This window comes from Hyperolius riggenbachi, chromosome 3 (genome assembly GCF_040937935.1).
Source record: "Hyperolius riggenbachi isolate aHypRig1 chromosome 3, aHypRig1.pri, whole genome shotgun sequence".
Lineage (NCBI taxonomy): Eukaryota > Metazoa > Chordata > Amphibia > Anura > Hyperoliidae > Hyperolius > Hyperolius riggenbachi.
In genome coordinates, this window is record NC_090648.1 from 142,899,630 (window position 1) to 142,927,420 (window position 27,791).

The following is a 27,791-nucleotide window of genomic DNA, read 5'->3' on the forward strand; positions in this document are numbered from 1 at the left end:
GTACCCGGGTCCCCCGAAGTGCGACGAGGTAAATATTTTACCTATCGCGATCCTGCGCAGGTACACTAGCCATTCTTTATTCGGATTAAGGCAGAAATAGCCGAATTCGATCAATCCGCTCTACTGCGCAGGCATGAGTCCTTTTACGTCTGTAGAGCAGATACGATTGGATTTCGGCTATTTCCGCCTAGCTCAAATGAAGAGCCACTACTGCGCCTTCACTGGATCCCAGAGAGGTGAATTAATCAAGCTTGTTGGGGGAGGATTCGGGGGAGCCAGCGCTGGATTCCCTGAAGCTACAGGGGAGGGGGAAGTATCCCCCAGACAGGGCTTTGGATTCAGGGCAATCTTGGGTACCTGGAGTCGGAGTTGTGGTTTCATAAACTGAGGAGTCTAAGTCAGCCCTGGTAAGTATTAGACTAAGGCCTCGTTCACATCAGGGCTGTTTCTGTGCGCTTTTCACAGCGCATTGCCTGTGCGTTCTGCAAGGTATTGATTTTCCAATGTAATTAAATGTGCCTCGTTCACATCTATGAGCTGCTCTGAGCAGCGTTACAAAAACGTAGTGTTGCATGCATTTCTATGCGTTGAGCTGTAAAGCGCACATCAATGCAAGTGAATGGGTCCGCTTTTGAAGCGCATACAAGCGTGTAGAAGCGCATGCGTTTTTTTACCCCTAATTGGGGAAAAAATACATTTACATATGAAAACAAAGCTTTATTGCCAACGGCTACTGCTACAATAAGAAAAACGGGCTAATAAAAGGGCATCGCAATGCACTAAAGCGCGCACAAACGCATGCGTTTAACATGCGCATGCGTTTTTTTAACATGCGCTTTTAGACATTTTTCGGCGCACCTAATGTGAACGAGGCTTAAGGAGTCGGAGCTATTTTGGGTGCCTGGAGTCTGAGTTGGAGTCGGTGGTTTCGTAAACCAAGGAGTCGGAGTTAGTTGGATAATTTTTGTACTGACTCCACAGCTCTGTCCCCGGAGGGTTTTTTTCTAAGTACAGAGTCTCTTTAAATAATGCACATTGCCAGGCTGTCCTGTTGATCCTCTAATACCGTATATACTCGCATATAAGCCGACCCGCATATAAGCCGACCCCCCAACTTTTCCCTGAAAAACCAGGGGAAAATGATTGACCCCCATATAAGCCGGGGGTAGGAAATGCTGGCCGCCTTATTCCCCGAGTGTGTCTTAGTATAGCTAGTAAAGTGTCCAGTATGGGTAGGTAGTGCCCCAGTATAGCTAGTATAGTGCCCAGTATAGCTAGAATAGTGCTCAGTATAGCTAGTATAGTGCTCAGTATAGCTAGTAAAGTGCCCCAGTTTAGCTAGTATACTGCCCAGTACAGCTAGTATAGTGCTTAGTATAGCTAGTAAAGTGCCCCAGTTTAGCTAGTATAGTGCTCAGTATAGCTAGTATAGTGCTCAGTATAGTGCCCCAGTTTAGCTAGTATAGTGCTCAGTATAGCTAGTATAGTGCTCAGTATAGCTAGTAAAGTGCCCCAGTTTAGCTAGTATACTGCCCAGTACAGCTAGTATAGTGCTTAGTATAGCTAGTAAAGTGCCCCAGTTTAGCTAGTATAGTGCTCAGTATAGCTAGTATAGTGCTCAGTATAGCTAGTATAGTGCCCCAGTTTAGCTAGTATAGTGCTCAGTATAGCTAGTATAGTGCTCAGTATAGTGCCCCAGTTTAGCTAGTATAGTGCTCAGTATAGCTAGTATAGTGCTCAGTATAGCTAGTAAAGTGCCCCAGTATAGCTAGTATAGTGCTCAGTATAGCTAGTATAGTGCCCCAGTTTAGCTAGTATAGTGCCCCAGTTTAGCTAGTATAGTGCCCCAGTTTAGCTAGTATAGTGCTCAGTATAGCTAGTATAGTGCCCCAGTTTAGCTAGTATAGTGCCTCAGTTTAGCTAGTATAGTGCCCCAGTTTAGCTAGTATAGCGCTCAGTATAGCTAGTATAGCGCCCCAGTTTAGCTAGTATAGCGCTCAGTAAAGCTAGTTACGTGCCCCAGTTTAGCCAGTCCCCGCTCCCCATGGCCGCCGCCGCTATTACCTGGCTGCATCTTCTATTTCAATCTCCGTTCTTGTAAACATTCAGAGCAGCGCGCCCGGCGCTGCTACTGTGACGAGCGGCGAGCCAGGAAAGAGCGGTTCCCATAGTAACAGGACGCTCTTTCCTGCCTCGTCACAGTAGCAGCGCCGGGCGCGCTGCTCTGAATGTTTACAATAACGGAGATTGAAATAGAAGATGCAGCCAGGTAATAGCGGCGGCCATGGGGGGAGCGGGGGACCCGCGGACCAGCAGAGGGGGGGACCCGCGGACCACCATGACTCGCATACAAGCCGAACCCCCAACTTTTGGCCCCCTTTTTGGGGGTCAAAAATTCGGCTTGTATGCGAGTATATACGGTACTTTAAAGCCATAGACCCTGAACAAGCATATGCAGATCAGATGTCTATGAAAAATCTGACAAGATTAGCTACATGCTTGTTTCAGGTGTGTAATATAGACTGACCAGTAAGATCAGCAAGACTGCCAGGCAACTGTTATTGTTTAAATGGAAATTAAATATGGCGGCTTCTATAGGTCTCACACCTTGGGTTCCTTTTTAAAAGTGCTCTAGTGGGCTACAGCCCTTTTACCTTTATCTGGCTGTTTATCTACTATGTTTGTGCTGCCCGTGTACGTTACATATTTGGGACTATCATAAATGTTTAATCAGTTGGAATGCCAATTTTTAGCCAATGCATGTATACAGAGAGAGAGAAATATACCACTGGTAACTTTTTACTATGACCTTGTTTCAAGTCTAGTAATACCTGCTACTATTTTAACAGTCATTGACTAGTGCACAAAGCATAGAACAATAATACCATTGTACCAGAATAACCTTTTAGTTTAGAGTCCTTTTTGTTTCAGCCTGAAAGCTCTAGATACAAACAGCTGCCCTGAGTCTTTTCTGTTGTACTGAATGAAGTACTATGGAATCACCTGATGATCAGTTTGTGACAGTGACCTGCAAGTTATGTTTCCCTGCTGTCCTATAGAGGAGGGATAGTATCAATGACACTGGTTTTCAGGTTGCAATCTGATGATCAATAGAAATGGCTGGCTACTTTTAAAGTGGAAAACATGGTTTATGCAGTGGTGAGCACAATACACACTGACCACTAACAACCCCAGCTTAGCAGAGGAACTTAAAGGACAACTGAAGTGAGAGGCATATGGAGGCTGCCGTATTTATTTCCTTTTAAACAATACCAGTTGCCTGGCAGCTCTGCTGATCTATGTGGCTGAAGTAGTGTCTGAATCACACCTGAAGCAAGCATGCAGCAAATCATGTCAGATATTACAATAATTTCATAAACGTCTAACCTGCAGCATGCTTGTTCTGGGTCCATAACTGAGGCTTTAAAATCGAAATAGCTGACGGACGCGTTTTGCAATTTTGAGAGTGGTCTTTTTTTCCCCTCCCGGTGCTACGATTTTGTGTAAAGCGCTTTTGCAGAGTGATTTCTTTTTTTCATTTCCTGACACAAGTCAGGAAGTGAACTCTTTGACCCGGAAAAGAATAAACACATTGGATTTATTCTTAAAAGCACTAACGCAATTGCCTCACAAAGCGATTTTGTGAGCGTTTTGCATTTTTCCTATAACTTCCATTGTAGCAAAATCGCCCTAAAAATGGTACAGGCACCGCTTTTGCTGAGCGGATCGGAAACGAACCGCTCAGATGTGAACTCTCTCATAGGGAATCAGTGCACAAGCGGTTTTAGGGTAATTTTGAAAATCGCTCTGTGCTTTAAAAAAAACAAAATGCCCCAGGTATGAACAAGTCCTAAAAGTATTAGGCCCCATTCACACTTGCGTTTTGGCAAGTAAACGGACCGGATCCTGATCGGATCCTGACCTGATCCTGATCAGAACCGTACGGTTCCGATCCGGATCCGGTCCGTTTGCATCAGGCTGCCATCCGGATCCGTGGGCAAAAATTAGCAAAATTTAAAGAAAAAAATGTTGGGGTCAGCAGAAGGTGCACCTGGTGCACCTGTAGAATCAGGTTCCTCCGCTGTAGGCCTCACCTCCACCTCCGACATTCTGCCAAACCGCTCCAGCACGTCTGTCACTGCTGCTCCACTCCAGACATGCTTGGCCCATGTGTCCCCATCCGAAATGGCCGCTTGGATACGCATAGGAAGTGGGGTAGAACGTCAGGTTTTTGTAGGCAGTGTGTTCTGTGCCTTTCCTTCCCCATTGGTTTCTGTGTTCCGGATGGTGCTGTCAGGCTCAGGTCCGGCTCCGGTCCGGGTGCGTGGGCCGGAGATCCGGACCCAAAAAATAGCGCATGTTGGAAAAGAGTCCGGATCCGATCCGGCTCCGGTACGTACGGAACGGACACGTGTGAACGTCCGCATAGACTTTACATTGCTATGCGAAACGTACGTTCTGTTTGTACAGTATGCGGTCCGGATCAGATCCAGAAAATCCGGATAGCGAACGCTAATGTGAACCGGGCCTTAGAGGATGAGGTTCAGCAGGACAGCCAGACAACTGGTAATGGTTAAAGAGAACCCGAGGCGGGGTTGTGAGAATAAATTCCCCATACAGAGGCTGGGTCTGTCTATAGAGCCCAGCCTCTGTTGCTATATAGATCGCCCCTAAGCCCCCCCTGTGCTCTGTAATCCCCCAATAAAACAGTCGCGCTGCTGACACGCAGCTTGTCAGAGCGCGCTGTGTTTACCTCTCCTCTGTCAGTCTCGCCGCTCCCCGCCTCCTGCATCACTCCGGTCCCCGCCCACGTCCCTTCCCTCGCCGCTGATTGGAGGGAAGGGACGCGGGCGGGACTGGAGCGATGCAGGAGGCGGGGGAGTAGCCGAGACTGACAGAGGAGAGGTAAACACAGCCGCAGAGCGCGGCTGTGAGTTATGGGGTATTACAGAGCGCGGGGGGGGGGGGGGGGGCCTTAGGAGCGATCTATATAGCAACAGAGGCTGGACTCTATAGACAGACCCAGCCTCTGTATGGGGATTTCATTCCGAGAACGCCGCCTCAGGTTCTCTTTAAAAGGAAATAAATCTGCTAGCCTCCATATCACATTCACATCAGTTGTCCTTTCATTTCTTTGCTAGATTTGACAAGGACCTAAATCGGCCTCCAGTCAACTGTGGGCTCACTACAGACTCAGCCTTTAGTCCTTAACATACAGTACATGAGATGCGGCAGCCACACATGAATATCAACACAAGGAAAGCTGCTGGCCAACTAGCGGAAGTATTTGCACAAATATTCACTCTCTCTCGCTTCTTCAGTGTTGTCCCATCATGCCTGAAATCCACAACCATTGTACCAGTTCAGAAAAAATCTAGGATAATTAGATTAGAACTGGCAGCCACACACATAAAATCCTCTATCCCATTAAAGCGGTATTGTCACTATAAAAATCAAATTTCAACAGCAACTGGTCTGAGTGTATTAAGTGATAAAGATGCTAATCCTGCATTCAAAACTTGCAAAACTTTTTCTGCTGTTATGGTTTGGAGTTCTCCCATACTTTAGGAGCACTGGCCCTTTAGTAGTCAGTGCCAAACAGTTGCATGCTGGGGGTTCTTTTTACCTATAATATATTCCTCCTCTTCCATTTATTTCCCTGCCTAGCCTATCTGAAACATGAACCTTTGCTCACTTGTGTTTACAAGCAAAGCTGAGGTGACTAAAAAAAAAAAAAAAAAGACAGTGCAGTTCCTAGTATACACCTCAGTGGGAGTGTCTGAAGACCCTGGGAGGAGGGCAGCTAATGAATACACAATGAGCAACAGAAGGGAAGGTGGGGGGGGCAAGAGTCAGGGGGGATATGATGTCAGTGTTAGCTTAGCAAGATGGCCACTGCCTAGAATAGGATTTTCTGCTTTTCCTGTATAAGATTCACAGGAATCATTAGGTAGATAGCACAATATATCTGTTATGTACCATATTTTTTGGACCATAAGAAGCACTTTTTTACCCCCCAAAAGAGGGGGAAAATGTTGGTGCGTCTAATGGTCCGAATGTGGCCTCACAGCCTCCCAAAAAATGAATCCCTGGCAGTCTAGTGGTCCCCTCCTTCCCCGTGCACAGTGGCTGCAGCCTGATGTGTCACTCACCCTGCTCCATCGTGGGTGCAGTGACAGCGGCAATGTCCCAGGTTCTTCTGATCCCTCCCTCTCGTGCGCGTCAGCTGCATCGTTTTGTCACTTACCCTGCTCCATCGTGGGTGCAGTGACCGCAGCAATGTCCCTGATGATCCTCCGATCCCTCGTGTGCGCGTCGGCTGTAGATTTTTGTCACTCTCCTTGCTTTATTGAGGGTGCAGTGACAGCGGCAATGTCCCGGGTTCCTCTGACCCCTCCCTCCTGTGCGCGGCAGCTGCAGCCCATTATCATCACTCAATCTGGCGTATCCCGGGAGCCGTCTCTTCTCTCCATACTTCGGCTGGCATTGTACTACACTGTAGCTTTAAGGGTCCCTCGCGTGATGACCTCATCAAGCAAGGCCCCTTTGCTACTGTGTGTGGAGTGGTGACCCACGGGAGGATTGAGCACCGGCGACCCAGGCTGAGCTAGGCCTGTGCAGGAGGTAACCTAGAGAAACAACCTTTGTGGATGTTTTAGGTCAATTCGCATACACACAGACTGAAAAACAGCTTTTTCCAATCTGACATAAACTTGTTAAACTCTGAATCTTCTCTGTAATAATTAACACAGTTTACAAATTGTTTAAATATTTGAAATATCTGTGATACTTTGTATAATTCCTCTATTTCTACCTTTATTACTATCACTATGTTCCTTATATGCACCATAGGGCTTTCATGAAAAGTATTTTCATTGTCTTACACAATGACTATAAAGTGCTTGAACAGTAGTGTTTGATTCACACACCCAATTTGCCAGATTACCACCTTACTAGCCGACCGCGTCACGCCGATGGGCGTGGCCACGGGGGCAGCCCTAGGACTGCCTAACGCCAATCGGTGTAAAGTCCTGGGGTTCTGTTTTGCAGGAGATCGCGCGCATCTCCTGCTTGGTGAGCGGAGCTCCGCCTTCAGACTGTTAGACGGTGAAACCGCCGTCTTTTTACTTGGTACAGCTCTGCGATCTGCAGCAGCACTGTACTGGGGACAGCCGTATGACACGGCTGTCCCCTCTGTTGCTATGGAGGTGATCGGTTGTCATAGGCTGAAGCCTATGACAGCCGATCACACTGATTGGCTGGCAAGGGGAGGGAGGGGGGAAAAGGAAGTAAATTAAAAAAATTGTTAAAAATATTAATAAAATAAAGAAATATTAAAAAAAACACAAAAAAAAAAAACATGGGGGGCGATCAGACCCCACCAACAGAGAGCTCTGTTGGTGGGGGGAATCACTTGTGTGCTGTGTTGTGCGGCCCTGCAGCTTGGCCTTAAAGCTGCAGTGGCCTATTTTACAAAAAAGGCCTGGTCTTTAGGGGGGTTTAACACTGGTCCTCAAGTGGTTAAGGTTTTAAAAAGTGGAGAACCTAAAAAGTATTTACAGTATAGGTTGTGACCATTTTGATTTCTGGAAATCGCTACAGCTCAGGCCTGTCATAGGGTGTGGGGAGGTGTACATCCACTCACTATTCTCCACATGCATGTATGCTTTACTGTGTATGTGTAAGAGGGTTTTATTCAAAGCATTTTACAGACAACCTCTTGTGGCAGGGCAGGAGATATATCGTGTCATGGTAAACACTCCTCATGCTTGTTCTCTACATGCAGGGATATTTGGAGACCTTCTGGCCAGATGTAGAAGGAGCCCTGGGACTGTATGAATCCCTGCATGAGGCACTACAAGAGCGAGAGACTGTTAGCAAGGATTGCAGTGGCAAGGAGTATCAAGAGCATCTTCCCTTGGAAGTTCTGGAAGCTGGAATTAAGTCTGGGAGATATAAGCAAGTGAGTTGGATCACATGGATTTGAGCATAGATTAGTTTCTTTGTTTTTTTCCTATTCCATCCCTGTCCTATTCCATTCCTGTGCAGGGTGTACTCAATGTGAACAAGCATCGCTCTCAGCTGGAAGCCTTTGTTAGACTCCAGGGCTTGAGTGGCAAAGACACAGGTATGAACAGGTTCTTGAACTACAATTTCTGACTTCTGGTGACAATACTAAGTGGGCAGTTTGGACTAGCTTATAAAAGTTTAAATATGGTGTATGTAGTTCTTTACACAGATAAGCTAGGCATACCTACCTGGCTTGAAGGCAAGGCGATCAATCCTTTTCGAATCAAAAATTGTTTGGATATTAATCTGCTGTTTAAAGGGATCCTTAAAGTGGACCCAAATTAAAAATACACGATTTCAGAAATAAAATCTATTTTCTAAATTACAATGATAAATAGCAGCTTTTTTTCAACTGCATGATGACAAATATAAAATATTTTCCATTTATTGTAGGAACCCCTCCCTTCCTTTCAAATTGCCGGTATTTTTCCGGCAAACTGGTGGAGGAGATAAAAAACAAAACACAGGCTGCTACTGATGATGTCACAGGGGAGGTGATCTCAGCTAGATGATGCCCCTGTGAGGGAGGGTAGCTGATGACACCCATGATCTAAAACCTCCTACTAAGCTCAGAAGTAATGGCTGCCACCTGTATAACCCTAGTTATGAAAAGAGAAGGGTGAAAAGCATACACTAAAAATGCTCATAGGCTTAAAGGAGTGTTTGTTTATCTTTGTAGGTGTCAGAGTGGTGCAACTAAATATTTTGAATTAAAAAAATGTTTGGTTTTGGTCCGCTTTAAAGTGGAACTGAAAGTTCCTACCCCCCCCCCCCCCCAAAAAAAACCCAAAAAACCCACAAGAGCTTCACTTACCCGGGGCTTCTGCCAGCCCCCTGCAGCCAACCTGTGCCCACGCCGTGACATACCAATCCCCCTTTCCCCTGCTGCGGCCCACTTTTCTTTTCGTAGTGGAGGCCGACTTCTATGTCGACCTCCACTGCACCCTGCCCACACGTATTCTCATACGTGTACCAGTGTCCAGTAGCGCCTGGCACAGTACGAGAAAATATCTACTGCACCTGCGCAGTATGCTCCAGGCGATGGGAGGATGAACGAGGATGTTCACGGCCTCAGTGGACACCCACTGTGCAAAGTGAAATTGAGCCACGGTGTGGGAACGGAAGATAGGTATGTCACGATGTGGGCACAGCTCGGCTGCAAGGGGCTGGCAGAAGCCCCAGGTAAGTAAAACTCTTGTGTTTTTTTGGTTTTAGACTTCTCAGTTCCGCTTTAAGTGAGGTGATCTGAAAAGATATATATGTATGTACAGTGGAGAGCATACAAATATAAATATGCAGTTTTCCCTTCTTATAAATATATATGCTGAGTTCTTCTCTCTCTACCTGAAAGAGTTAATATTCAGCTGTGCAAGTGACAGTTTCTCTCCAGTCAGGATCTGACCGTTTCATTGAGCTGAGACAAAACAAATTTACTTTACGTTTTTAAATATAACAGTGGGATATCTAAAAGTCATTTTTAGGGAGATAGATGCAATTGTTTATCTCGTCAGTTTATTTTTACTTAAAGAGGAACTTCAGCCTAAACAAACATACTGTCATTAAGTTACATTAGTTATGTTAAGTAAAATAGATAGGTAATATAATCTCTTACCCACCCTGTTTTAAAAGAACAGGCAAATGTTTGTTGTTGCATGGGGGCAGCCATCTTTTTGGTTGAAAGTAGGTGACAGAGCAGGAGACACAGTTCCAACTGTCCTGTGTGCTGATCACCCTTCCCAGTTGCTAGGCAACATGAATAACAACATAGGAAGTACCATCATGCTTTGCACAGCATCAGGGAAAAAAAGTCTGGGCTTTTTTTTTGATGGGTGGAGCTTAGCTAAAAATGCAGCTAAAAATGATGCTTTGGTAAGAAAAACAAAGTTCTGATGCTGTGAAACTGTTAAAGAAACACCAAGCCTTTTCAGTTCTGCTGAGTAGATTTTTAGTCCGGAGGTTCACTTTAAGATTTACTTTAAAGGGATACATGAGACCTAAAAAAAAAGAAAACAAATCGCTAGCTTTATTTACTTGGGTCTACCTCCATCCTCTGGGAGTCTCTGTGTCCCTACAGCAGTTCTTATATCACGGTCTTCTGTCCTCTCTAGCGGCTGCTGACCTGGCCCAGTCGGTGACCGCTGCGCATGTGTGGGCGTGTGCACACGCCACTTGTGGTTGCGCTCCCATGGCCGTGAGCGTTCTGCACAGACACAATAGCACTGCACCTGCAACCGTAAGTGGCGCATGCATGCACAGAGGCTATGCATGGCACAGAAGACTGGGTGACATTGGAGCTACAGCGAGGGATACAGAGACTTCTAGCGGCTGGAGGTCTGTCATGTATCCTTTAACCACCCTGCACGCATAAATCTATAACGCATTCACTGAACTGCTAGTGTTGCACCAACTGAAACAGTGCAACTAACTCTATGCAGCAATCAATGCCCTACAGATCCTCCAGCATCTGCTCGCACTGAGATTTTCACACATTTAAATGATAAACTGATCAAAATGGATCAATACTGATCAGAAATGTTGGGGACAATAGATCTTTCTGCAGGTTTAACAAAAAAAATGATCAAACCACCTGGGAAAATTGACAAATGTTTGCCTGGCTTTAATCAGAATAAAGCAGCATGTTTTTGTGCACAAGAAATTTGCTTTAGTTTACACAGCAGGAATTCGCATTAACATTGTGTTTTCTGAGAAGTCATTCTTGAGCACTTTGAAACCCAAGGTGTTTATGTATTAGTAGAAGTTGCTAGCTGTTTCACACACACAGTGCTTATGTTACAGAAACTGTTCTCAAAGCATCTGTCCTTTGTGCCCTGGTTACAGATCTACAGAGTGATGTTCTGATCTATGGAACTAAAACACGGAACCGAGCTATACATGGCGATGTGGTGGCAGTCGAGGTCCTACCACGATCTGAATGGAAGGGGAGGACTGGAGCTCTGTGTGAGAATGAATCAGAGGAGAAAGGCGGAGAAGCCCAGGGTGACGTTATGATGACAGGTCAGATGAATGAGGAATATCTTGTATGTAGTATAAGAAATGCAATTTGTTGTGAATCCACATGTACTTCATGCCAGTGTGAATCCATATCGATCACCATTTCTCTACATTTAGGTCGTGTAGTGGGTGTGCTGCAGCGGAACTGGAGGGATTATATTGCAACTTTCCCATCCAAAGAGGAGATCCAAACCCAGGGCAAGAATGCCCAGAAAGTGCTGGTTACACCGTGGGACTATAGAATTCCCCGAATACGCATCAGCACCCAGCAAGCCGGTGCATTACAGGTAGGCGGGTGAATCTGCTTGTGTTCCCATATAGTTACATGAATGCTTTTCTTTAAAGGGAACCCGAGGTGAGAGGGATATGGAGGCAGCCATATTTATTTCCTTTTTTTTAAACCATACCAGTTGCCTGGCTATCCTACTTCTCCTCTGCCTCTAATACTATTAGCCATAGACCCTGAACAAAGAATGCAGCAAATAATTAAATAAATCCGGTACTCTGACTAAGCTGACTGAGGTTTTACTGGATTAGCCATATGCTTGTTCCAGGGTTTTGGCTCAGGCACTACTTTTTGCCAGAAGAATAACAGGGCTGCCAGGCTACTGGTATTGTTTACAAGAAATAAATATGACAGCCTCCATATTCCTCTAACCTCGGGTTCACTTTACAGTGTACCTGAGGAGGATGTTATATTAGAAATGGGACATGTTCCTTGCTCAAGTGACATGCCTCTGTGTCCTATCTGTGATGCTCTCTGCTCCCCCTTTCCCTCTGATAATGCTGCCCTTGTTGGCATCCTAATAAGTGAAGGGGCATCTTTTGCAGGAAAGGCACTCCTATAGAATGCCTCTTCCCTTTTCTTCTTCTTCTCTCTGCTCCTTCCCGCCTCGCTGTGTCACAGCAAAGTTCTTAGCTCTCAGTGAGAACTCTGTGCCAGCTGAGATGCTGCAGCATTGTGATCCCGGGGTCAAGGCCATCTGACATGGGACGGCGAGGAGCGATCGTTGGACTCGGAGAAGTTCTGGTTTCAGGTAGTATTATATATATATATATATATATATATATATATATATATATATATATATATATATATATATATATATATATATATATATATATATATATATATATATAGTCTCTCTGCCTTGGGTTCCTTTTAACCACCTCAGTACCAGAGGTCTCTGACCCCTTAAGGACCAGAGACCAGTGGTATCAAAATTGGGGCTCACTGACGTCATGCCGCACAGAATCGCCACTCTCGTCTGTCACGCCGATGTCCTACCGCCTCAGCCCACCCTCTCTGCCGTCTCTATGATGGCAGAGCTCTGTGAGCCGGTCAGGAGACGATTTAATTGGCTCCTGACCCTGAGATCAATGTTAGCCAATGAGATCGGCTCACATTGATGACATGGTTAGGAGCCAATGAAATCTGCATCTGACCGGCTCACAGAGCTTTGCCATCATAGAGACAGCCGGCCAAATGAACTGTAGCAGGTGCGTAGCGGCAGGACCACGCTGCAGGAGTGGCCACAAACAGGCCATAGATTTCAACCTGCGCGGCCCGGAAATGGCATGTAGTGCAATGTTTTTCAACATTCTTACTGTATGTATCCTTTTATGAAAGAGGATGTTTTTCCAGTACCCCTTGTTGTGAATTACATCATCTATAGTACCTCTTGAGACGTCAAGTTCAGCTCAGACACTGGGAGAGGCATAAAGTATTAATTTATTTTTAAAAACAAAATAAAAAAATTGAAAACTACGTTATACTAACTACTCTTGTACCAAGCAATAGGCACAAGAGTTTTGTAATTTCAGTCCCAACCCACCTTAAATCTGACTGAAATCCATGTGAACATTGCAAAAACTACTGCAAAACGCACCAGGATAAAAGAAATGAAGTTTTATCCGGTTGGTATTCTATTCTACAAATACTTAAAGGGAAGGTCCAAGCTCACAAAAAAAAAAACTCCACTTACCTGGGGCTTCCTCCAGCCCTGGCAGTCGTTCTGTGCCCTCGCCGCAGCTCCTCTCACTCCCGGTGACCTGCGCTGAAGGAGCGACCTCGCCAGGTCGGCGTCCGGGTCGGCTTCATGTGCACTCCACGGTGCGGGTAACGTGGTGTACGGGATGTCATCGGGTCTCTACTGCACAGGCACAGAACTACTAGAATTTGTTTTTTTTGTACAGCTTGGATGTTTCCTTTAAAATATTCCCAACAATGACAAACTTGCTTTAGGGTACGCAGACAAACTGGTACCTTATTGCATATACAGTATTTTGGAATTGCCCTCAAGCAGTGGACTATCTTTAAATTTGAAGTTTGGCTTAATATACAACAGGTCTTGTTAATACGTTAGTTCCAAAATGCTTTTGCCAACTATCAATATGTACTGCTAGTGGCAAACTGGGTCATTGATTCAACTACAAAGATAGATTCATTTCCCACTGCTGGAAGGTGGATTAGATCTAATCTTGCTGATGGATAAGATGTCTTATTCATTAGAAGATAAACAAGACAGGTGTAAAAATGGACCGCTTATTAGGACAAACGCCCCAATACTTGCTTCCATCCTTGCTGATATCGCTGAGTAGCAGCGAGTGCAGTGATTGGCCCAATGATGGAGCCTTGATCCTGCCTTTGAGACCATCAGCTCTATTAATAACACAAGTTGCCATACTTTTTCCCCTTACTGCAGCTAGGGCTTACTTTCGGGGTAGGGCTTATATTTCGAGCATGCTCGGAAATCCTGCTAGGGCTTACTTTCAGGGGATGTCTTAATTTCAGGGAAAGAGGGTATATAGGTAGATAAACATTTGATCTACTTACATAAAAGATGTATTGTACTGTTCACTTTTTTTTCATTTGCCTTGGCAGGGGGAAACCTCTGAATCTTAATGAGTCCTCCTCCGTCTCTCCTTTCCTGTGCAGTCAACTGACGAAAATCTTCCCGGGGCTCCAGGTTCAGAACAATCCTCATGCAGGCACAGTAGCGGCTTTCAGTCGGGCTCAGGCAGAAATAGCCAAGCCCAATTGGATCCCCTCTACTGCCTGCACAGTAGAGCAAATGTGATCTGGCTTGTTGGATTTTCAGAGGCTGAAAGCGATGGGGCAGAGGAGGACAGGGGAAACCTCATTAGGACCCAGAGGCTTCCCCCTCCTGAGGAAAGTACCCAATAGGGGCACTTTTTTTCCATACAGATTATCTTTTGAGACAAGGGAACCTTCTACTTTTTTCAAAATTATTTTTTTTTAAACTTGGTCCAGTCCAGGCTTCCCATATCTTCATACAACCCACTGTACCTGCAAAGGCTTCTCCTCCTGACTATGGACAAGCGCATCCCAACTGGGCTTGTGCAGGTTGTGTCCGTGCATGCCCAGTAACACGGAGCCCGTGCACTTCTTTTTTTCCTTTGTGTATGAGTGGCTCTGTTTTTACTGGGCATGCACGGGCCTAACTTACACAAACCCATTCAGGACTCGCTCATCCATGGATGGAAGCACAGCCGGAAGAAGCTTATTCAACAAGCTCCAGTTGGATAGTTCAGGGTGACGCTTGCTGGAAGGTTGGGGTGTAAGAAGATGTGGGAAGCCTCTAGACTATGCATTATAATTTCAATATATCCTTTTATAGAAATAGCATTCCTTCTCAATAGTATGTGTACATACAGAGGGCTCATCAATGCAAATGTATGTGATGACTTAATGGCCTAAACTCTACTTGGGCTAGATTATCCCTTAGGAGTTGTAGGTCCTAATACCATATACTGATTGCAGTCAGTGGTTGTACAACATTGCGTGGGGGTTTAGTACCTCAGATTCCCACCCTCCATCTTATAGAACATTTCCTTGTAAATGATTTCTTCTTTTCCTGATCAGGATTACCGGGTGGTGGTGCGCATTGACTCTTGGGATGCTACCTCACTGTATCCGAATGGGCACTTTGTGCGAGTCCTGGGACAGATTGGTGACCTGGAGGCAGAAATACAGACTATCCTGGTGGAAAACAGTATTAGCATGAACCCCTTCTCTGAAGCTCAGGTTAGTATTTCCTACATATTCATAGACTGCTGGAATCTAATGATGAGTGGTGTGTGCAGTGGCGTAGCTAGAGACTATGGGGCACCATAGCAACATTTTTATGGGGCCCTCAGATCTAGGACTCTTGAGCAATGCCACCTGTCCCTACCCTATGGATATGAGTTGACTGGGCAATTTACATTCCCATGCAATATACACTGTGTATAGTCTATGGGCACTGAGACAAAGTCAGAGGGTGGAGAAACAAAGTAAACACATCAAGTACCACCTGTGCCCCCTCCTCTCCAGGGCCCCATAGCAGTTGCTATGACTGCTATGGCTATTGCTACGCCCCTGGGTGTGTGGACCTGAACTCTTGCACAGGACAGAAAGAAAACAGAGAGAAATACACCCGGTATGTATTTAGAGAGTTTAGCCAATTCCCCCTCATCTGTGAATAATCACAAGTGTATTTTGACCTCTCAGTTTCAGCTCAAGAATCTCAGCAGTCCTCAGCAGTGCAGCTAATATGTAAATCCAGGATGCTAACCCTATGTCTGCTTCTATGAAAGAAGGAAGTAGACACACTGCAGATTTATTGCAAGATTTGTATCAGCTGTTAAAAAAAATGTTTTTCTTTAAAGCTTGTTATGCTATTGATTATCTTTTAGAGCAGGGTGGAAGTTCCGAGTTCAGGCCCGCTTTAAACATTTTTATTAGGGTTTTGAAATGTCGTGTATTTTTCATTTTTAATAAGTGTATCATTCTGCTAGTAGATAAACTGTAATGGAGCTGATAAGATACTAGAGTAGAAACACCCCCCCCCCCCCCCCCAACTTTTACCTTAAAAAACTGGAATAAAATGTTTGACCACAATACCCCTCACAGCCATGGCTGGCCACAATCATATATTACAAAAGCAGCATAAATTCAGAAGATTGCAATAAGCCTGAACATGGGCCTACAATGGAGATGAACATGCAAAGAACTTCTGTTGCAAAGTTTAAGCTGGCATAAAGAGATGTTAGCTGGGACCTCCCATAGAAGTCTCCAGTATGTGGTCTCCCTCAGATGATGCACCACTGTGCATATAGTGGGGGCACTGTGGGAGTTACTCAAAGAGTAGTGACTAGATAGACTATAAGCTAAGACCCCCACTTTTTGTATATACTTGAGTATATACAGTATATCATTGTCTAGTGCAATCTTGCCTACTTACATTGTGCAATTTGCGTCTCTCTGCAGATGGCAGAAATGCCCACCAACACGCCAGAGAACCCATGGCAGGTGGCACCAGAAGAGAACAGCCGGCATGATCTGCGTGATACCCACTTGGTCTTCAGCATTGACCCTAAGGGCTGTGAGGATGTGGATGATGCCCTGTCCATCAGGGAGCTAAATAATGGCCACTTGGAGTTAGGAGTTCATATTGCAGATGTGTCCCACTTTGTGAAGCCAAATTCATACACAGACATGGAAGCAAAAGCAAGGTCAGTCTAGGCAAAATGTCACCAGTGCTGGCTTGTAACATGTGCACAATCAAATAGCTGTGAAGGAAGTGGTGAGCAGCTAAAGTTATGCATTACTTCCTGGAGGGAATGTATAGGAGAGAATCCATAATAGACTCCTAAGTGCATCGTATTATGTTGTTTCCCCTTGGCAATAAATTGGTTTTCTGTTACTATATACAGGGCGGTCATTTCTTCAAAATAATGCCACTTTCTCATTATCCACATATATTTGAGTGGTGATCAGCTGACATGTTCCCTGCCTTTACCACTCCTAATAATTATGTTTAGCAGCCCTTAGTGTTGATCGCCATACTAATCAACTGTTCAGTAATTTTGCTTCATGTGGCTACTTTAGAAAGTTGTGGTAAGCAGCTGCAATTACAGTCAGTGGGATGTTTGCTGCTACTCTTTAAAGGAAACCTTGAAGGATAACTGAAGTGAGTAGGATATGAAGGCTGCCATATTTATTTCCTTTTAAGCAATACCAGTTGCCTGGCTATGCTGTTTGTCCTCTGCCTCTAATACTTTAAGCCATTGACCCTGAACAAGCATATGCAGATCAGATGTTTCTGATATTTTGTCAGATCTGACTAGGTTAGCTGCATGCTTGTTTCTGGTGTGATTCAGACACTACTGCAGCCAAATGGACTAGCAGGGCTGCCAGGCAACTGGTGTCCTTTAGAAGGAAATAAATATGGCAACCTCCATATACCTCTCACATCAGTTGTCTTTTAAGTGACAATATCAGATAGACGTGTACAGTGGCAAGCATACAAATAAACATGCTGTGTTCCTTTTCTTCTTTATCTGCCTGAAAGGAGCTATGCAAGGGACCGTTTCTCTCCAGTGGGTAACCAATCAAACTATAGCGTTCCTCACTGATAAGGAATACAGCCATAAAACACTTTCCTGTCAGAGAACTGGGCTTCTGAGATTAGGAGATGGATGGGAAAAGGTCAATAGTTCATATATTTTTTGCTCTCTGAGACGTGATTGACTGTGCCATTGAGCTGACCCAAAATTATACAAGTCTCCGTTTTTAAACCTAACATAAAACTAGGATATCTAAAAGTAATTTTAGGAGCAGGATGATAGATGCATTTGTTATCTCATCAGTTTATTTTCACTTAAGGTTCACTTTTATGACCGCTTCAGTGAAAATGTTTGCCAGTAGGAGCAGCAGATATGGTCAATGTGGTGCTAATAATTGGGAATTGATGCAGATTTATGAACCTTGAAACCCATCAAACTCAGTATATCATTGACTATGGCCTCAATTCACTAAGCTTATCTCCTGTCTTTAATAACTCTTCTAGAGTTGTTACCATGGTGATAAGGCATGTAGTATTCAGGAAACATTTTACCTCAGGCAAACCTAAAGTTAACTCTTCTGTCTTTAAAGGACTTACGAGCCCAAACAGCTAAAAAAAGATAAGTACCTTATTCAGTTTTAAATGCACGGAGGACGCCGTCCGCGCCCTCCGTGCAGTTCCGCCGGGTCCCCGCAGTCTGATCGCCCCCCGTGCCGCTCCCGACCCCACGAGCGGGGTCGGGCTCCCCTTCCTCTCCTAAGATGGCCGCCGGAGCCGGCCGCGGCTGCGCAGTCCGCATACGCGTTAGTGCGGCTGCGCAGCTCTAGGGCCCTCCCCCCCGATCCACGCACAGTAGCGTGGATCGAGGGGGGAGGCCCTAGAGCTGCGCAGCCGCACTAACGCGTATGCGGACTGCGCAGCCGCGGCCGGCTCCGGCGGCCATCTTAGGAGAGGAAGGGGAGCCCGACCCCGTCCGTGGGGTCGGGAGCGGCACGGGGGGCGATCAGACTGCGGGGACCCGGCGGAACTGCACGGAGGGCGCAGACGGCGTCCTCCATGCATTTAAAACTGAATAAGGTACTTATCTTTTTTTAGCTTTTTGGGCTCGTAAGTCCTTTAAGTTAACATTTCAATTCTTAAAATAACTCAGAGTTAAAGACAGGCTGTTTATTAACTGCATGTGAAAATAACTACAGAGGAGGTAAATTAACTACAGAGGAGGTAACTTAAGGAATGAAGAGGTAAGATAACTCTCTCTTATGTGGAGGTAAGTTTTCTCTTGCCTTATTATCTCCAGCATGATCTTAGTGAATTGAGGCCTATATCTAGTGATCAGGTACGCCATTCAAGTGAATGGAGCTTCTGATCAGTGGTTTAGGGTAATTATGACACTGGAATTCACTAAATTTTAAATCTGAAACACCAGGTTTCATAACCTTTCCCACTTTTATAAATACAGTGTTTATAACCGTGGTGATCCGGATTTCATAAGCTGAGAACAAAACCTTTTATCCTTCACTCTTTATAATTCGGATCTATAACCTTCTGTACTTTCCAGAAGCCTCTGTTATCAACACAGAGCTCAAGTAAAGTCCCCAAAAATCCTAGCACAGAGTTCCCCAACCCTGTCCTCAAGGCCCACCAACAGTACATGTTTTTCAGGAAACCACAAACATTCACAGGTGGGGTAATTAGTGTCTCAGCAGAGCTGATTAACTACCTCTGTGGATATATCCAAAACATGCACAGTTGGTGGGCCTTGAGGACAGGGTTGGGGAACTCTGTCCTAGCACCATCCTTGCCACCCATGTCACTGTACCAGCACTTCAGTCTGCACAGCAATTCTCAGCCCAAGGTATGGTCATGTGCAGTCACTGAATTGTAAGCAGTAAGCACTTTAGAACCCTCACTTGGCTAATGTCAGATCATAGTTAGTTGGGGTTGCTAAGGGTTTTGTCCATTGGCAGTTTTATTTTTGCAACTATATGGTAACTACAGTAAGACTTTATTTAGCATAAAGGCAGAACAGCTTGAGTTCATTATTTATGCCACCTGATGCCACATAGTTTGCTTGCTGCTTTAGGAGGCTGAGAAGAATGTCAAGGAGCATGTCGGAGAATAAGATCCTGCAAGTCACATGTATACAAGACTTGGTCCTAGGCCAAGCTGAAACCTTGCAAAATGGTGCCGGGAAATTAGCGCGCACGATGTGCCACCATGGGCCGTAATGTGAATTACAACTAACTATAGCTGCTCTCAGACAGTAGTTGCCGTCAAAAGACAGAGCCCAAATTACTTTAAAAACAGTATCATTCGGTCTCCAGCAATAGCTAGCAGCCAAATTATGTTTTTCCCGAGTCCACGGCAGCCTGGAGGGGGAATAGTAATTGTCACTGGGACTTTTGCAGCCATTTTTAGGCTTCACCTGCTCCCAAATTTCTCGTCACCGATTTTGCATGTATGCAGTCCACGCTGCTTTCGGTGCTGGTCCAGGGACCTGCTCACATCACTATATGATCCCAGTTATCATGTCACATGTGACTAGGTAGTGTAATTTGCTCGACTTTTTTGTAAGATGGCTACTGAAATTAGTTTATTTTTGATTATAGTTTAACTTGCTATACAGTAATTGTGCAATCGTATTGGAAGCATTATATTTACATTGAGATACCGTGCAGTTATCTGCTTTGTATAATTAGATCTGTGTGACTAATGTAGATATTGCAAAGGACCCTTACTAGAAAGCTATGAAGTTTATCCTGCAGAGGTGAAACACCAAGACATTCATCATATTTCAGAGTTACTGCAGTGTGATGGTTATTGATGCAGTGGCATACATTTTAAAGAATATGCTATTTCCAAGAGTGTGATGTGGCCTATTCAGCCTGTGAAGAAACATAGGAAACGATGCTTCAGGAGTGCGACGTTGCTTAACAACATGGGTAAGCTTTGTTGATAAGCAACAACCCATTCAAGTGCAGCTTGTGGGTTCTTTTGCACAATAACATCACAAATTATCTTTTCACAGTTGTGAAGTAAAGTTCCAGATAAGACTGATTACTCATTAACGGATCAAAGTTTTTTTCTTTTCTTCCAGTTCAGAGATGTAAACCTATTGCTAATTGTGCCACCGATTATATCATCCTATGTTACACACAATTCAATTTCCTGTCTGATCAATGGGTAATCTGACGGGAAGTTGTATCATGTTCATGTCCAAACTACTCCCAATAGATAACGAGCTTGATTTTCCCATGAATTGGAGAATTGATCCCGTTATCGAACAGGAGCCCATCGTATATCGCCAGATTCCCGTCTATTAGACGGGAAATTACATTGTATTTAGCATAACATGGCATTTCGTTTTTGCTTCAATTAAGAGTTTGGTTTTCTTTGGCAACAAAAGTACAATAAGAGGCCAAAATATGTTAAAAAAAAAACATATACTGCTGTTTGTGGATCCTCCAGCTGATTGGGCCTCTCTCCTATTCTGACACAAGCACGGCCGTGCCTGCGCAGTAGCACAGGGCTGGCTTGTGTGTGTGTGTGAAGAAGAGCGTGGCTGTGCCTGTGCAGTAGCACATGGCTGGCTTGTGTGTGTGAAGAAGAGCGTGGCTGTGCTTGTGCTGTCACAACAGCCTCCTTTAATGTTATTTAACATTATTTATATTCTTTGTATTAGTATATTCCAGTCCCCCTGCAAGATTTAGTTATTTAGCATTTCCCAACTGTAACTCCCTGCTCAACAGCCTTGTCTAGATGTTTCTGCAACAGTTGAGTTCAGTTAGTGAGGAGATCCTGCTGTGCTTGTAGTCGCATCATATTTTTACCTATGAATATGCTCTAAAAAACATCTTTGTATGCTTTCAACGCAAGTAAAGATACTACAGATTATACTTGGAGTCATTATTTCATCGAGTAAACTGCCTGTGGAGGTTTCTAAATCAGTGTGGAGTTGTACTGCTATACAGACTGGGTCTTCTGGAGTATGCCTCACACATAAAGCGGGAATTCGAAACAGAACAGTAAAAATATGATATCTGCAAGAAGGTAATGGGATTTCCTGTCAACTCATCAGTAAAGGACTGATCTGCAATACAATAAAGGATTACCTAGCTACACATCAAACACAAATCTACAAAGAGTAAATAGACATTCAGCAAAAAAGTACAAGAATTGCCTGTTTGCCTTCCTACAGTGAATACAGTGAGTACAGACTGCTTCAGAAATTGTACATTTCTTCTGTTTGGGACTATCGCTATTAAGTTTAAAAAAAAAAAAAAAAAAAAAAAAATCACCCAGTGATAAGATTCATAAGCATCATATCTGCAGCCATAGAGCATGTCTATTTCTGCGCATTCTATTAACATGGAAGATGAATTAATTCTCGGTCAAGATGATTCAGATAAACATGTTGTACTACCTGAGAGACCAAGGCGGTCAATACATCTTTCTCTAAAGGCAAGAGAGAGGTATGAAGCAGAAAGTGAAGGAATGTTTCATAGTCTGTCTGAATTGTGGATAAAAACGCTGCAACACATATCTGATATTGAGAAGACTGGCAGTAATGGAGAGCAATTAAACAATGCACTTACAAGACTTAAGAAGACATATGAAAATTACAGGAAACTCTCTGAAAAATATTCTTCCTTTCTATCGCAAGTTAGTACAGAACAAGCGTCAAAAGAGTTGAATGACTTTACCACCGCTGATCAACAGAGACATGTTACGTTTATGGAAGCAAAGTTACAGTTAGAGAATAGGATAGCAAATTTGATCGAAACTACATCCTGTACCTCTATTTCTTCTAGACACTCAAAAAAACTGTCAGTGCAAGCAACCTCTCACAGATTTACTAGATCATGCAAATCGCTGCAGTCACTCTCCCAGAGGTCAGCAATAAGCATTCAGTTAGTCAAAGCCCGTGCAGAAGCAGAGGCTGCGAAAGCACAATCTTATTGCTTTGAACAAGAATCGACTCTTAAAGCGGACGCAGCACGCAAACAGGCGGACGCAGCACGCAAACAGGCAGAAGCACAGGCAGAAGCAACACGTGTGCAGGCAGAAGCAACACGTGTGCAGGCACTGGCACAGGCAGAAGCAACACGTGTACAGGCAGAGACAGAGGCCCAGTTAGAACTTCTGCAAAAGAAAAGAGAAGAAGCAGCAGCTCTAGCAAGGTTAAAGGTCTTCGAACAAGCTGTGGAAGAGGAAGAAGGAATTAATTACCCTAGCCTAAAGTCTGCTGACGATCCTGCTAAACGAACTTTGCAATTTGTTATGAACCAGAACAATGGATATACTCCCCTGTATACAGCTGAAGTCTTTGCACCTACCTATTCAGCAAGTAAGCAGCCAGAATACATACCGTTAAAACATGAATCTCAGTTTAACACTGTACCTTTGAAGGATTCTGCTATGCTGTCCAACACTACAAGTCCAAGAGAACAAATCTATACACCTTGTCAGACCTCAGCAAGATATAATCACAAAGAAATATCACAACCAATTGGAACAAATCCCATGAATCTCATAACACAGTCTTTTTCAAGCTCCCATGCTCCAAACATCACACAGATCAAACCCTCGCCTGGAGTAAACACATCTGCATCTCCATTCTCTACATCACCACTGGAACAGCACAAGCCACATACTGTCTGCAGTGGTGACGCATTTCCACGTGCAGAAATAAAATCAGAAAAGTCTGAAATTGTAGAAGTTGGCAAGTATATGATTCGCCGAGAGCTTCTTAACTCTGGACTAACGAAATTTGATGATCAACCAGAAAACTACAGAGGTTGGCGAGCTACATTCAAGACTATAATCCAGAACCTGGAGATTGAACCTATAGGAGAACTTGATCTACTTATCAAATGGTTGGGACCGCAGTCATCAGAACAAGTTAAAAGACTGAAATCTGTTCATTGCGATGATCCAGCAACGGGTCTTAACATAGTTTGGGAGAGATTAGAGAGAGTTTATGGATGTTCTGAAGCTATTGAGCTTGCCTTATTCAAGAGACTTCGAAACTTCCCAAAACTGTCTAACAAGGACAACCACCAGTTTCAAGAATTAAGCGACCTTCTTCTTGAAGTAGAAAGAGCCAAGGCAGACCCACACCTTCCAGGTCTTGTCTACTTGGATACAGCTCATGGTGTAAACCCAATTGTACAGAAGTTGCTACCGAATATTCAGAGTGAATGGGCAAAGAAAGGATCTAAATATAAACAGGACTATAAAGTATCCTTTCCACCTTTTTCTTTTTTCTCCAAATTCATTAGAGACATAGCTACTGTAAAGAATGACCCAAGCTTTTTATTTTTTGATACTACAGTTCTTCCTTCAACACCTTTAAATTGCGATACTCAAGGCAAGTTTAAAGAGAAACTCCGACCAAGAATTGAACTTTATCCCAATCAGTAGCTGATACCCACTTTTACATGAAAAATATAATGATTTTCACAAACAGACCATCAGGGGGCACTGTATGACTGATTTTGTGCTGAAACCCCTCCCACAAGAGGCTCTGGTACCGTACGGTACTCTGGGCAAACTGCCACAATGTAACAATGACACACACAGGAAATGGCTGTTTATAGCTGTCTGTTAAAGCCAGAACAGCTACATAATCTGCCCACAGTAACAATGTCACCATGTAATACATGTCAGAATGTGAATCTGGGAGAGGAAAGATTTTACAATGAGCAAACTCTGACTAAATCATGTATACATAATTATTGTAAAAATTAAGCACCTTTTTATATTAAATTATTTTCACTGGAGTTCCTCTTTAAGGACTCACGGAACTCTATCTATGTCAAGAATACTGGAATCTTCTCAAGTTCTCAAGACTCTGATTTTAAATCACAGCAAGTCAAGGAAAATGATCCTAGGTATCAATGTTCTATTCATAACAAGCCACACCCTCTTAGAAATTGTCGTGTGTTTAAACAAATGCCCTTTGAAGAGCGCAAATCTTTCCTCAGAGAACATGATATTTGTTATAGATGTTGTGCATCTACAGACCACTTTGCTAAAGACTGTAAAGTTCCTGTCAAATGTTTTGACTGCAACAGTGATAAACACATAACGGCTTATCATCCTAGTTCTCCCAAAGAAGTGCTTCAAACTGCTCAAGCCTCAAAGACCACACCAAGTTATGGCGGGGAGAGTACTGAGGAAATGACAGCATCTGTATCCACAAAATGTACTGAGGTATGTGAAGAAGGATTCCACAGAAAGTCATGCAGTAAAATATGTCTGGTCAAGGTATATCCAGAAGGACGACCACAGAGCGCAGTGAAGATGTATGCTATCCTTGACGACCAGAGCAATCGTTCATTAGCAAGTCCAGAATTCTTCAACGTGTTCAATATTCAAGGAGAAACCTGGCCCTATACTTTACGAACTTGCTCAGGCCTGGTTAAGATATCTGGAAGAAGAGCACATGGTTTTGTGGTAGCATCTGAGTATGGAAACACAGAATTTTCACTTCCAACACTTATCGAATGTGATCAGTTGCCAAACAATCGAGAAGAGATCCCTACACCAGAAGCGGCTCTTTATCATCCTCATATGAAACACATAGCCAGTTACATTCCACCGCTTGATGATGATGCAAAGATTCTCCTTCTTTTAGGCAGAGATATCCCAAGAGTCCATAAGGTGCGACAACAATGCAATGGACCAAATGATGCCCCTTATGCACAGAAATTAGATTTTGGATGGGTCATTATAGGAGATGTTTGCTTAAATACATTTCAAGAGTCTTATGATGTGTTCTCATGCAAGACCAACATCAGAGAATCTGAATGCACCTTTCATTCACTTAAACATCCTTTTAACTTTCAAGTTCAGGAAAGTTTCAGTTTAAAGACTTCATGCGATCTACAAAAGCAAATCAATTGTAAGAACAGTTCTCATCAAGACTTTGGTCACACTATATTCCAAATAACTCGTGATGACAATAAGACAGTTCCTTCCATTGAGGATAAAGAGTTCATAAACATCTTGAATAATGAATTCTTCAAGGATGAAACTAACAGTTGGGTAGCTCCTTTACCGTTTCGTTCACCAAGAATTAGGCTTCCAAATAACAAGAAACAAGTTATTTCTAGGCTAACTTCACTTAAAAAAATTCTGAAGAACAAACCCGATATGAATGATCACTTTATAAAGGCAATCACTAGCGATGATGGAAAGGTTCGCAAGGTGAAAGTGAAGACAGCAAGAAATGGTAGTGTTAAGACTTTGTTTAGACCCATCACGGAGACAGTCTTACTCCTGCCTTCAAATGAAGATGTCTTATCTACTCGATCCAAGGGAACAGCCTGATATGCCTTCGAGTCTACTGAGTTACATCCTTTCTCCAGTGATGGAAGATTCTTCAAAGATCTGCATTCAAGAATTAATGTTTGTTTTATGTTTTCTCTCTTCTCTACAAGTCTTAATTATACTTATAGTTTTCAATGTTAAATTGTATTATATATAGTGGTATCTACCGATACCAAGCGGGGAGTGTGCTGTCACAACAGCCTCCTTTAATGTTATTTAACATTATTTATATTCTTTGTATTAGTATATTCCAGTCCCCCTGCAAGATTTAGTTATTTAGCATTTCCCAACTGTAACTCCCTGCTCAACAGCCTTGTCTAGATGTTTCTGCAACAGTTGAGTTCAGTTAGTGAGGAGATCCTGCTGTGCTTGTAGTCGCATCATATTTTTACCTATGAATATGCTCTAAAAAACATCTTTGTATGCTTTCAACGCAAGTAAAGATACTACAGATTATACTTGGAGTCATTATTTCATCGAGTAAACTGCCTGTGGAGGTTTCTAAATCAGTGTGGAGTTGTACTGCTATACAGACTGGGTCTTCTGGAGTATGCCTCACACATAAAGCGGGAATTCGAAACAGAACAGTGCTTGTGCAGTAGCACATGGCTGGCTTGTGCTTGAAGAAGAGCGTGGTTGTGCTTGTGCAGTAGCACAGGGCTGGCTTGTGTGTGAAGAAGAGCGCGGCCGTGCACGGTAGCACGGGGCTGGCTTGTGCTTGAAGAAGAGCGTGGCCGTGTCTGTGTAGTAGCACAGGGCTGGCTTGTGTGTGAAGAAGAGCATGACCGTGCCTGTGCAGTAGCACAGGGCTGGCTTGTGTTTCAAGAAGAGGGTGGTTGTGCCTGTGCAGTAGCACAGGGCTGGCTTGTGTGTGAAGAAGAGCGCGGCCGTGCCTGCACAGTAGCACAAGGCTGGCTTGTGCTTGAAGAAAAGCGCGGCCCGATCAGATTACCGACAAGACCTTGTTGGTAATCTTTGGAGGGTCCGCGCTCAGAAACTGGGGACATCGAGTGAAACCTCATTAGGATCCAGAGGCTTCCCTATTTTTAGGCAAGTATGTGATATACCTGAGCTTCAGCTCAGTTACACTTTAAAGAGACTCTGTAACAAAAATTTCATCCTATTTTCTACCATCCTACAAGTTCCTAAACCTATTCTAATGTGCTCTGGCTTACTGCAGCACTTTCTACTATCACCGTTTCTGTAATAAATCAACTTCTCTTTCCCCTGTCGGATTTGTCGCCCTGTGTCTGGAAGGCTGCCAACTCTTCAGTGTTGTTGATCTGTTATGCACGCCCCACTCCCGTCTTTTACAAGCTGGATAAATTGTCCTCTGTTAGGCGGTGAAAGGAGCTGGCTGCCTGGGCTGTCACGTGCTGTGGAATTAGACACCGGGCAGAGCTGGAAGAAACAATCAGCCTCTCACTCTTCAGTGGATGAGAGCTGCAGGGGGTAAACACACAAATGATCTATTGATATTCAAAAGGAAGGCTGTATACAGCCTGCTTGTGTATGGATGTATTTTCTATGTGTGGACATACTGAACATCAACCTACTTCCAGCTTTGGTGGCCATTTTGTTTGTTTATAAACAAACTTTTTAAAACTGTTATTGACCACTTTTAATGCGCCGGGGAGCTGCGAAATTGTGACAAAGGGGAATAGGAGATGTCCCCTAACGCACTGGTATGTTTACTTTTGTGTGATTTTAACAATACAGATTCTCTTTAAGCAGGCCATAAACGCATCGATTTTCCCACTCTATTCCCATCAGATTCAAATCTGCCAGGAATCTAGCATGTCGCATTGATCATAACGTCAATCGATCAAAATAATTGATCAGTGGCGGTAGATCGCTTGCCCATAGTGTTGTATAGTACAACGCCCCATACCTACCTACCTATGCTGAGGACCCCATACCTACCTACCTATACTGAAGGCCCCGTACCCACCTACTTATACTGAAGGCCCCGTACCCACCTATCTATACTGAGGACCCCATACCTACCTACCTATACTGAAGGCC

General features: G+C 43.9%; 1 protein-coding gene across 1 annotated transcript in view; it reads left to right on the forward strand.

The window, feature by feature from the left end:
• DIS3L (DIS3 like exosome 3'-5' exoribonuclease) overlaps positions 1 to 27,791 on the forward strand; it is an 86,176-nt gene that overhangs the window by 28,008 nt on the left and 30,377 nt on the right. Inside the window, exons 5-10 of the mRNA XM_068275019.1 lie at positions 7,787 to 7,963; positions 8,050 to 8,128; positions 10,909 to 11,085; positions 11,200 to 11,369; positions 14,969 to 15,130; positions 16,355 to 16,599. Of these exons, the coding sequence (XP_068131120.1) occupies positions 7,787 to 7,963; positions 8,050 to 8,128; positions 10,909 to 11,085; positions 11,200 to 11,369; positions 14,969 to 15,130; positions 16,355 to 16,599 (1,010 nt within the window). The remainder of the gene's footprint in view (positions 1 to 7,786; positions 7,964 to 8,049; positions 8,129 to 10,908; positions 11,086 to 11,199; positions 11,370 to 14,968; positions 15,131 to 16,354; positions 16,600 to 27,791) is intronic.